The 12,394-nt window shown below is 30.8% G+C and overlaps 1 protein-coding gene across 7 annotated transcripts in view; it reads right to left on the reverse strand.

Moving 5' to 3' along the window:
* Nucleotides 1-4,307: 4,307 nt before the first annotated feature.
* Nucleotides 4,308-12,394, reverse strand: part of LOC145245843 (uncharacterized) — a 98,278-nt gene continuing 90,191 nt past the window's right edge. For 6 of the 7 annotated variants that reach the window (XM_080107503.1, XM_080107499.1, XM_080107500.1 and 3 more), the window contains 2 exons: nucleotides 9,950-10,045; nucleotides 4,308-7,454 (listed from right to left, as the gene is read on the reverse strand). In XM_080107503.1, coding sequence (XP_079963629.1) covers nucleotides 5,797-7,454; nucleotides 9,950-10,045 — 1,754 coding nt within the window. In that variant the 3' untranslated portion in view covers nucleotides 4,308-5,796. The remainder of the gene's footprint in view (nucleotides 7,455-9,949; nucleotides 10,046-12,394) is intronic. The other variant, XM_080107501.1, reaches the window with a different exon arrangement.

Genomic DNA, 12,394 nt, shown 5'->3' on the forward strand with positions numbered 1-12,394 from the left:
TTTTGAAAAAATTACAAGTGCAGGCTTTCTTTTTGCCGGCACTGTATAAATATACATTTAATTATAATATACATATATATATATATATATATATATATATATATATAAGTACAAGAATTTAATCAAATATCTTGAAAAACACTTTAGAACAAAAGCAAGAGTTAAAAACATATTTATTTTTTGGAAAGGAAACACAAATAAAATAGATTGTCTTTAATCTGCAGAGTTTTGAAAGAAATACTTTACTTCTCATCAGAGGAGAGGAGTTAGCAAAATACGGAATAAGATTTTGCTTATTTATTTATTTACAAACTATTATCTTCATAGTTGTTGTTTCAGAATATTTCGGCCTTTGTCAGGTGATAAACCATGACAGGATAGGAATGCTGAGTCTCTTGACTTTATCTTCAGTAATTACTACCTTCCATAGTTGTTGTCGTCTTACCATATTTTGATTAATCAAGCCTCTGGTGGGCATTGTCTGAAGATAGTGGTTTCAATCCTACCCAAAGTCGGGCAGAGGCTTAGTTGGCTAAGATGTGGTGAGACAACAACAACTATGGAAGGCCGTAATTACTGAGGATACAGTTACAAGACTCAGCATTCTTATCCCGTCGAGGTTTATCAACTGCAGAAGGCCATAGGAGTAGTTGGCCGAAACGTTGTGAAACAACAATTAGAAGATGCGGATGCAAATAAATAAATAAAATATATAAATTACTCATCTCAAAAGGATTTCTGTCCTGGATATGACCTAAAACTATATCCGATGGTGAGGCCCCAGCTTGTGGGCTATGGGGAGTGTGGAGCCACCCCTTAATTGCCATTGCCCCCAGGTCCACTCTGACCCAGAGTGGTAGTACCTGTTAGGGTCCCAACTATGGGTTAAATAGAAACCGACTTGAAAAAAAAAATATATATATATTCTATCAAAAAACTTTTCTTCAAAATCACTGGATTCGGCATTAAATAACCTGAAAAGGGTTGATATGCCATAAAACAAAAACAAATCAAAACCAAACCAATCAAAAGGGTTACAATAATAAAAATAAGATTTTGTTTGTAAAGTATTTAATGAATCCCTCTCTCTACCGTGCTAGAAAACTTCTAACACCCGAAAGTGTCCTGTACCTCTATAAGGCCACTATTCGCCCATGTATGGAGTATTGCTGTCATATTTGGGCCGGTGCATCGGCTACTAGTCTCTCGCTCCTTGACAGGGTTCAAAAGAGAGTCGCAAATCTGATAGGCCCTAAACTGGCATCTAAACTTCAGCCTCTGTCCCATCGTCGAAACGTTGCATCCCTCTGCCTGTTCTACAAGTATTATAATGGTGAATGCTCTGAAGAACTGCAAGCACTTGTGCCCCCACGACGTGAACACCCTCGACAGACCCGACAAGCTGCAAAATCCCACCCCCACACTGTAGAGATCCCTAGATGTAAAAGATCTTTCTACTCCAGTAGTTTCTTCCCCAGAACTGCGAGACTTTGGAATTCCATTCCAGGTCACTGCTTCCCCAACTGTACTGACATGCATAAGTTCAAGTGCAACATGAACCAACATCTTGCTGCCCTAATCCCTACATAGTACCCCAGTAGATGTTTCCCCTGATAGTAGCCTCCTACACCAAAGTGGCAATGTGCCTTGTTTGGGGTGAAAATGTAATAAAAAAAAAAAAAAAAAAATCCACAAGTATGAAGTAGATAATGATAGCGTAAAAATGAAAAACAGTGAAAAGCAGAAGGGGGGGGGGGTGAAAAATAATTTCACGTGAATGGATGTTTAAATCAATGATGAGAGGAAAATCCAAAGATTGTAAAATCCAAATAGTTGGTAAAAGTAAAGAATCCAAAAAAGACTTCCTTGTAACAGTGGCCACACATTTACAAGGAAGTCTTTTTTTTAATTTGTATATTATGGATGTTTCCCTGTGGGTCGAGTCCCTGTCACAGACTTCAATATGACGTTTCAAGTTTCAATCCCCAGTTGATGACACCGCACGTGATGTGTAGTTCTATGTGGTTAGGACCTGTATCCAAATTCTGCAATGTCACTCCAGTCACTCTCACGAGATAGGGTTGATATGATGCTGGGTGCAGTAGTAGATGATCTCTGCTATCCTCCTTTCTCTGCTGAAAAGAAAGATCATTCAACTTGGTTGTTCTTTCTTTTAAGTTTGCTTATAAGTATTAACACTAATAATAATCGATAATGGTTGTAGTTTTCATATGAAATTAATTATTCACAAAAGAGAAAAATAAAAATATTAAGTATGTACAGTTTTTCACAGGATAATCAAAATAGGAAATAAAATGTCGTTTGACAGTTTTCTCTTTCTGGGGATTACAAGAGTAGATGAACAGGGCATTAGTCAGTTATTTTCAATTGCTGATTCTTGCTTCTAATCGGTCAATGGATGAGTGCTTATCAAATGGTGGGGTGTGGGAACAGTGGACAGTTTCCCCAAGTTCAAAACTCTCTGCATAAACTCAAAAATCTTTCAAAAATCTAAACTGATTTTTCTTTGTCCGCACCAGCTTATATATGGATGATTGGGGTGGGTCGAAACCCACCCTAGGTATTTTAGGTAACCAATCATCATCCAATCCGTCACACCTTGGTTTGTTGTGATTGGATAATCAGCTACCTCTAATCACATTCAGCTAAGTTTCCACTAACAATGATTCTCACCGATAATCACACACCGGGGAATCTGTACTCACTCCCGGGGCCAACTCGAGACAAAGCATTTGCTAATATCCCCAAATAATCATATTTCATAGAAACATTGTTTCATATTTTTGTTTTTGTTTTCACAGTGGTGGCCACATCATCTCCACTTCCAACTGGCAGGGTGATCCAGTGTTTTTTGGGTCTGCCATTAAAATAAAAAGGGCTCCAATTCCTCTTTTGCCAGCCCCCTTTTGGGGTAATTTTCTCTCTGTAACCCCTCCTCTGGGTTAACCTCTTTTTACCATGGCAATAGTGTGAACTACAACTATACATTCAAATGAATAAACAATAGATTTATTATAGTGGGGGGGAAGTCTTTTTGGATTGAGGACAACATAAGTCTAGTAGAAAAAACAACATGGGGGTTTTGATGTTGAACAACTAGTGATATTTGTTTGGCAAACTTAGCCAAAGCAGGTGGACATAAGTAGGAACTTTATTATTGTGAATTCCATCTTCATCGCCCATATAAGGCTTAGAATAAATCTTTAGAGTTCTATGTGTAAGGGTCTTAATTAAATTAATTTTCTTTGTTTTGGGGGACGAAAAGAGTCCCAACATGTATAAAGACCAGTAAACATAGGTTTACAATAAACAAACGTAAAAATAACAGAAGTTTTAGAAACTAGTACATCCAAAAATGGAAGACTAGAATTAGCTTCTTTGTCAAACGTAAACTTAAGGGCTAGATGAATATTACTTAAGGATTTAAAAAAAAAAAAAATCTGCTTTTGTTTCGTTGTCTTACAATGAAAGTAAAGGTCTAGTTTTAGAAAAGCAGATAACAGACCCTCTTCATGGAAACCTACCAAAATGTTTGCCAAATATCGTACCATCTATTTGCTTGTACATGATGTTAACTGACATAGTAGCTTGTTCAAACATAGATTATTGGATCATCCTGTGCATCTTGAAATTTTTACTGATTCATAGTCAAATGAAGAAATGGAATTTGCTTCTAAGTAGTTGAATTGGTTATGAGAAACTGAAACATTTTCTCTTAGACACCAAAACAATCCCAATTACTATTCTTCTACTTGGATGTTTTCAAAAGGATGTGTAATTTACCATTGAGAGCCAGTGTTCCGTGTTCATTTAGATATTTGTTTAAATTGAACTGCATAACTTCCTGGAATAAAGACAGATTTTGTACTAAATTTGAATCAAGTGGCTTTGTGATACTACAAAGATCTGAGTCACTAAGTGCTGAGAGGTGATGAACAATAGACAGATAGGAAGTGTCTTACAATAAAACAAAGAGATGGGAAATAGCAAACAATGAATCTGTAGGTATTTTTAGATCGAATCTTTTAGATTTGACAATGACAATAGAAACCTACAGAATAAGTAATAAAAGGTGAGCAACGACACTTAGGTGTATCAATGGGATGCTTAGAGAGGGAAGGGTAGCTGCCGAATAGCCGATGTGATGGGGACTTCAGATAGTGAAGCTGAGAAGAGTAGTGGACATCAAGCTGTCATTGGCGATAGATGTGTGTTCTCATGATCATCTGGCATTTAGGAGAATAGCTGAATGAAAAATCTATCGAATAAGGGACAACGCGATGGAGTTTCATTCTATATTAATAAACAAACTTTATTCGTTATCTTTGTTAGTAGCGTGTACAAGAAAGAAACGGGTTGTTGAGGAGAGAATAGTTCAGTCCACACATGTTTATAGTAAGTAGTCGCCGGAACAAAAGGAACCAATTACAGGAGAAAGAGAAGGCAAAGGTATTCAGTGTGTTGACGTGTTGTTGAGAGTGCGTGTGTGTGTCGATGAGAGTAGTCCTGTAGAATGATAAAGTTCATATGAGTACAGCACATGCAAATTAATGGTATGTAGAAGAGAGCCATGGCTAGCTTGTAGTACTCATACCCCAGACTAATGTCCGCTGGTTTCAGATTTCGCTTTTTATAATTCGCTGTTACATGATTGAGAGCTGGCTTGTGATTGGATAATTTCAAATCTCGAGGTCATGAGAAGTAGCGTCTGCCTGTGATGTAGCAAGTGTCGACTGCTACAAATCCATGACACACAACACATCAGTCACAGCTTTTCCAATAGTTGTCTTTATTTCAGATGGCAAATCATAAAATAATAAAAGTTCTTTAACCTTACTTTGAGTTGCTGAAATGTTTGCAAAATCAGATAAAGAACCAAAGATTAATCCAATAGAATAAGACTCTGACTTGTTGAAATGCTTGTACAATCAGATAATGAATCAAACACTAATCCAATACAATCAGAATTGTCCTCAGTAAATCTATTTGGATGACTATACAAGATTTCAGAAATTTATCAAAATGGTAGACAGCCTGATCCAATTTTTCTCTCTCGGTAGAGTAATTCAAAAGCTATGTCCATTGTAAATAACTATAATCATATTTTAGGTAAAAGTTGGGAATGGCTCCTTTAGAATCTATGGAAAGATAATCAAAAATATCAAAGCCGCAAAAACAATTAATGAATAAAAATACTATCACGGTGTGTTAAATTCATGAACACACAAAATAACATTTGATCCTTTTTGTATACGTAAAAGTTATACAAAAATGTTGTGGAATTTTGAACAGATTAATTACACCATTAAACCAATTCAATTTTTTAAAAATGTTATTAGAAAAGTTGTAGTATATGTAATCAAATCTAAATCTAGAATTTAATTACATATAAGATTAATTAAAGTGAATAAAACACTTGTAATCTGATAGGTGATTTAAAAATAAGCTAAATCTGATATATGATTTAAAACTTAATTCAATGAGAAATTACTGTTGCTCTCTTCTGTTTTTTTGTTTTTTTTTTTGTTACAGGCAAGGATTCAGATCTATATTTTGGTACAGGTTCATACGAAGATTTAAACACTGGTTGATGAGAAATATTCGAAAGCTTATTGCTGCTCTCTTCTGTTTTATCATAAGATGGTTCAAGCGAAAATGCAGATCTAAATCTTGGTCTGTGGCCCGATGGTACAGGTTCATACGAAGATTTAAACACCGGTTTATGGTGAATTTGTACATTTGTAGACACAGCTCGATCTTCAGGTTTTTCGTAGGTTATTGAATCATCCTGTACATCTTGAAATTCTTTGGATTTATAGTCAGATGAAGACATGGAGTTTGATTCTGAGATGTTGAAACTGAAACATTTTCTTGAAGACCCAAAAATAATTCCAATTGATATTTTGCTGCTTGGATATTTTCGAAAGTTAGGCCTCTGAAAAGTACTTGTTTTTCATCACTGGAAATTGCACATTTTATTGGCGAATATTGTTGGCATATTTTTTCCACGTGATGTTGAAGTTGTGATGATTCAATGCCTGAAGGTATGGTTAGTATATCATTGTAAGCTAGTGTTCTGAGTTCATTTAAATATGTTTTGAACTGATCTACATAGCTTCCTGGAAGAAAGATTGAATTTTGCACTGAATTTAAATCAAGCTGTGCTTTAACAGTTGTCTTTATTTGGGATGGTAAACCATAAAATAATAAAAGTTCATTAACCTCACTTTGATTTACTGAAATTGTTGGATTGTTAACTGAAACATTTTCTTGAAGACCCAAAAATAATTCCAATTGATATTTTGCTGCTTGGATATTTTCGAAAGTTAGGCCTCTGAAAAGTACTTGTTTTTCATCACTGGAAATTGCACATTTTATTGGCGAATATTGTTGGCATATTTTTTCCACGTGATGTTGAAGTTGTGATGATTCAATGCCTGAAGGTATGGTTAGTATATCATTGTAAGCCAGTGTTCTGAGTTCATGTAGATATGTTTTGAACTGATCTACATAGCTTCCTGGAAGAAAGACTGAATTTTGCACTGAATTTAAATCAAGCTGTGCTTTAACAGTTGTCTTTATTTGGGATGGTAAACAATAAAATAATAAAAGTTCATTAACCTCACTTTGATTTACTGAAATTGTTGGATTGTTAACTGAAACATTTTCTTGAAGAACCACTGATTTATTGAAAATTGGTACATTTGTAGACTCAGATAGATGTTCAGGTTTGGCATCTTGAAATTCTTTGGATTTATAGTCAGATGAATACATGGCGTTTGATTCTGAGGTGTTGAATCGGTCATGAGAAACTAATACATTTTCTCTAAGACCCAAAGACAATTCCAATTGATATTTTGCTGCTTGGATATTTTGAAAAGTTAGGCCTCTGAAAAGTACTTGTTTTTCATCACTGGAAATTGCACATTTTATTGGCGAATATTGTTGGCATGTTTTTTCCACGTGATGTTGAAGTCGTGATGATTCAATCTCTGAAGGAATGTGTAATTTATCATTGTAAGTCAATGTTCTGAGTTCATTTAGATATTTTTTAAATTCGTCTGCATAGTTTCTTGGAACAAGGACAGAATTTTGTAATAAATCTGAATCAAATTGCTCTTTAATAGCTGTCTTTATTTTGGATGGTAAATCATAAAATAATAAAAGTTCTTTAACCTCACTTTGAGTTGCTGAAATTTTTGTCCCATCAGATAAAGAATCAAAGGTTGATTCAATAGAAACAGAGTTTTCCTCATAATGACTATGTGAGATTTCAGACGGGTTCAACAGACATTTCTCAAAATGATGAACAGCCTGATCCAATCTGTCTCTCTTACCAGAGTAATTCAAAAATTGAACCCATTGCAAATGATCATAATCGTATTTTAAATGTGAAAGTTCCTGTCTTCTTTTGGGAATGGCTTCTTTAGAATCTACAGAAAGGAAATCAGAATTATAAAAGACAAAAAAACAATTAGTGAATAAAAATACAATTCAATTGTGTTAACTTTAAATTTGATTTCTTTCTGCATACATTATTGTGAAATCGATACAAAGATGCTGTGGAATTTTTAAGAGATTAACTACACCATTAAACCCAAATCAATTTCAAAAAATGTTAGTAGAAAAGTTGCAGTATATAATCTAAAATTTAATTTTATCTAATATATAATCTAAAGATTAATTTAAGTAGATAAAAAACCTTTTAATCTTGTATGTGATCAAAAAAGTCAAATCCTAGATTTCATCAAAAAATTCAATTAAATCTATTATTTGATTCAAAACTTCATTCAGAAATGCGATCAGAAATTCAATTAAGTGTATGATTTCATATTCAATCAAAAATGTGAAAAAAATTCAATTAAATCTATTATTTGATTCAAAACTTTATTCAGAAATGCAATCAGAAATTCAATTAAGTGTATGATTTCATATTCAATCAAAAATGTGAAAAAAATTCAATAAAATCTATGAGTGTATTAAAAAGTTAATTTTCATTAATAATTGATTTTCTATCTATCGTTTTTCATAATTTTTGGATATGTTTATTACTGTGACATGACAATTAAGTAAATACCATTGGTTTTACTTCCAATTAAATATTTCGATTTTTGAATTTCGCTACTATAATGAAAAATAACTAGAATTTTATTTAATTCAAGATTTGATTTAAGATTAAATTTTATCATATATGCAATAAAAAATTATTATATAATCTTAGTTTTGATCTTTATTTAATCTGAGATTTGATCTAAAATTAAATTTAATCACATGTGTAATATTAAATTTAATTCAATCACATGTGTAATACAGAATTTAATTCGACCTCAGATGTAAGTTTTGATCTAAGACAAACTATAATTTCACATGTAATATAAAATTTAATTCGATCTGAGATTTAATCTAAGATTAAATGTCATCACATATGTAATATTAAATTTTATTTAATCTGTGATTTGATCTGACTAAATACAATCTCAGATGTAATGTAAAATTTGATTTTATCTGTGATTTGATCTGACTAATTTCAATCTCAGATGTAATGTAAAATTTAATTCAATCTGAGATTTGATCAGCGATTAAATTTTATCACCTATGTAATATTACATTTTATTAAATTTGTGATTTAATCTCAGATTAAATATAATATTTTATCTGATATCTGATCTAAGACAAAATTTAATCATTTGCACAATATTAAATTTAATTCAATTTCAGATGAAATATAAGATTTAATTATATACCAGATGTAATATAACATTTAATTCAATATCAGGTGTAATATTAAATCAAATTTAATACTAGATGTAATATAAAATGAAATTTAATATAAAATGTGATATAACATTGTATTTAATACTGGATGTAATATAAAATTTAGTCTGATATAAGACGTAATATAAAATTTAGTCTGATATAAGATGTAATATAAAATTTAGTCTGATATAAGATGGAATATAAAATTTAGTCTGATATAAGATGGAATATAAAATTTAGTCTGATATAAGATGTAATATAAAATTTAGTCTGATATAAGATGTAATATAAAATTTAGTCTGATATAAGATGGAATATAAAATTTAGTCTGATATAAGATGTAATATAAAATTTAGTCTGATATAAGATGGAATATAAAATTTAGTCTGATATAAGATGTAATATAAAATTTAGTCTGATATAAGATGGAATATAAAATTTAGTCTGATATAAGATGTAATATAAAATTTAGTCTGATATAAGATGTAATATAAAATTTAGTCTGATATAAGATGTAATAATAAATTTAGTCTGATATAAGATGTAATATAAAATTTAGTCTGATATAAGATGTAATATAAAATTTAGTCTGATATAAGATGTAATATAAAATTTAGTCTGATATAAGATGTAATATAAAATTTAGTCTGATATAAGATGTAATATAAAATTTAGTCTGATATAAGATGGAATATAAAATTTAGTCTGATATAAGATGTAATAATAAATTTAGTCTGATATAAGATGTAATATAAAATTTAGTCTGATATAAGATGGAATATAAAATTTAGTCTGATATAAGATGGAATATAAAATTTAGTCTGATATAAGATGTAATATAAAATTTAGTCTGATATAAGATGTAATATAAAATTTAGTCTGATATAAGATGTAATATAAAATTTAGTCTGATATAAGATGGAATATAAAATTTAGTCTGATATAAGATGGAATATAAAATTTAGTCTGATATAAGATGGAATATAAAATTTAGTCTGATATAAGATGTAATATAAAATTTAGTCTGATATAAGATGTAATATAAAATTTAGTTGAAGTTGTGATGATTCAATATCAGAGTTTTCCTCATAATGACTATATGAGATTTCAGACGGGTTCAACAGACATTTCTCAAAATGATGGACAGCCTGATCCAATCTGTCTCTCTTACCAGAGTAATTCAAAAATTGAACCCATTGCAAATGATCATAATCGTATTTTAAATGTGAAAGTTCCTGTCTTCTTTTGGGAATAGCTTCTTTAGAATCTACGGAAAGAAAATCAGAAATATAAAAGACAAAAAAACAATTAGTGAATAAAAATACAATTTAACTGTGTTAACTTTAAATTTGATTTTTTTCTGCATACATTATTGTGAAATCGATACAAAGATGCTGTGGAATTTTTAAGAGATTAACTACACCATTAAACCCAAATCAATTTAAAAAAATGTTAGTAGAAAAGTTGCAGTATATAATCTAAAATTTAATTTTATCTAATATATAATCTAAAGATTCGGATGGTAAATCATAAAACAATAAAAGTTCTTTAACCTCACTTTGACTTGCTGAAATGTTTGTCCCATCAGATAAAGAATCAAAGGTTGATCCAATAGAAACAGAGTTTTCTACATTAAATTGGCTAACTCTATATGAATGACTATGCAAGATTTCAGACGTGTTCGACAGACATTTCTCAAAATGATGGACAGCCTGATCCAATCTGTCTCTCTTACCAGAGTAATTAAAAAATTGAACCCATTTCAAATGATCATAATCGAATTTTAAATGTGAAAGTCTTCTTTTGGGAATGGCTCTTTTAGAATCTATGGAAAGAGAATCAGAAATATCAAAGACACAAAAACAATTACTGAATAAAAATATAATCCAAGTGTATTAAATTCATGAACACACAAAATAAAATTTGATCTTTTTCTGCATCCATTATCATAAAAATTATACAAAGATTTTAAATAGATGCACCATTATACTCAATTCATTTTTAAATATGTTAAGAGAAAGTTGCAGTGAATGAAATTGAATCTAAACACTAATTCAATTTACATTTTCATCTAAATCATAATTCAATTAGATACATGATCAAAAATTTTATTAAATTCATAATTTGATCTAAATCATAATTCAATTAGATACATGATCAAAAATTTTATTAAATTCATAACCTGATCTAAAACTTAATTCAATCAGATATGTAATCCAAAATTTAATTAAATTCATAATTTGATCTAAAACTTAATTCAATCAGATATGTGATCCAAACTTTAATTAAATTTATGATTTGATCTAAACCTTAATTCAATAAGATATGCAATAAAAAATTTAATTAAATTCGCGATTTGATCTAAAACTTAATTCAATAAGATATGTGATCAAAAATTTAATTAAATTTATGATTTGGTCTAAAACCTTATTCAATAAGATATGTGATCAAAAATAAAAATAATACTATTAAATCCAAAAATGTTTCAGAAAAAAATGTTAGTAAAAAAGTTAAAGTGAATTAAATTAAATTTAAATCAAAATTTAAGATTTGATCAAAAATTATTCAAATCTTCTGTGGCACAATGATAAACGCCCTTTGATTGGGGGCCTTGTGTCTGACTTTTATGGTTCTAATTTGGGGACATAGAATCAAAAAGATGTTACTGAAAGATGGCCGAGACAGCTTGATAACAAAGTGTTACATCAATCAATTTTGATCCTAGCTGAGTTTGAAAGATATAAAATCAAGGTTGGCAGATGCATTGAATGGGACAAAGGTCAAATCAACTTGGCTAACACAAGCATCTGTAAACCTTATAATAATATTTCTCTGTTTCTTTTCTTTGTGATATGTATCCGTGCTCTCTCCCTCCCTCCCCCCCTCTCTCTCTCTCTCTCTCTCTCTCTCTCTCTCTCTCTGTCTCATTTGTGTCACCATTTTCGATTATGCTGATGACAACAGTCATGTGAAATAGGGCTTAACTGTCTTTTGAGTTTTATAATTGTGTTTCTTTGGAAGTTAACACATAATAAATAAATTACATATTTTTTATAAGATGTCTGTTTGCTCCTTATTACAAGCGTACAATTTCAGATGACGATCCCATCCCAGATAATTAATTTTCTGCAGAATATTAATGACGCCTAGTACGATATGATATTTCCTGGATGCCGCCTGTGTGCACCGGCTTAGAGAAGAGTAAAGGACTTTACTACCAAGATAGGCCACTTGACTAGTTCCCCACCAAGCTCTTCACCAGACTCAGGTTAGGTATAGGTAAATTTAGTTGTCTATTAGATTTTCCTAGGTCTCCACTAAAGATGATTAAAAGCAAAGCATGCACAAGTACGAGACAACAATTCAACAAGTAATAATAATAGATGGGAGGCAGAAATATAGTTTATATATATATATATATATATATATATATATATATATATATATATATATATATATATATATATATATACTTTTTTTGTAGTGTTTTATTTCTATTTTTTTTTTATAAACAACAAAAAACATATATATATATATATATATAGTCATCCACATACAGTACTGATTCGCTGTTTCACAGCTCATCAGTGCGGCTAGACAGGCAACTACCTCAAGC

This window comes from Euprymna scolopes, chromosome 23 (genome assembly GCF_053919585.1).
Source record: "Euprymna scolopes isolate OS-2025 chromosome 23, ASM5391958v1, whole genome shotgun sequence".
NCBI lineage: Eukaryota > Metazoa > Mollusca > Cephalopoda > Sepiida > Sepiolidae > Euprymna > Euprymna scolopes.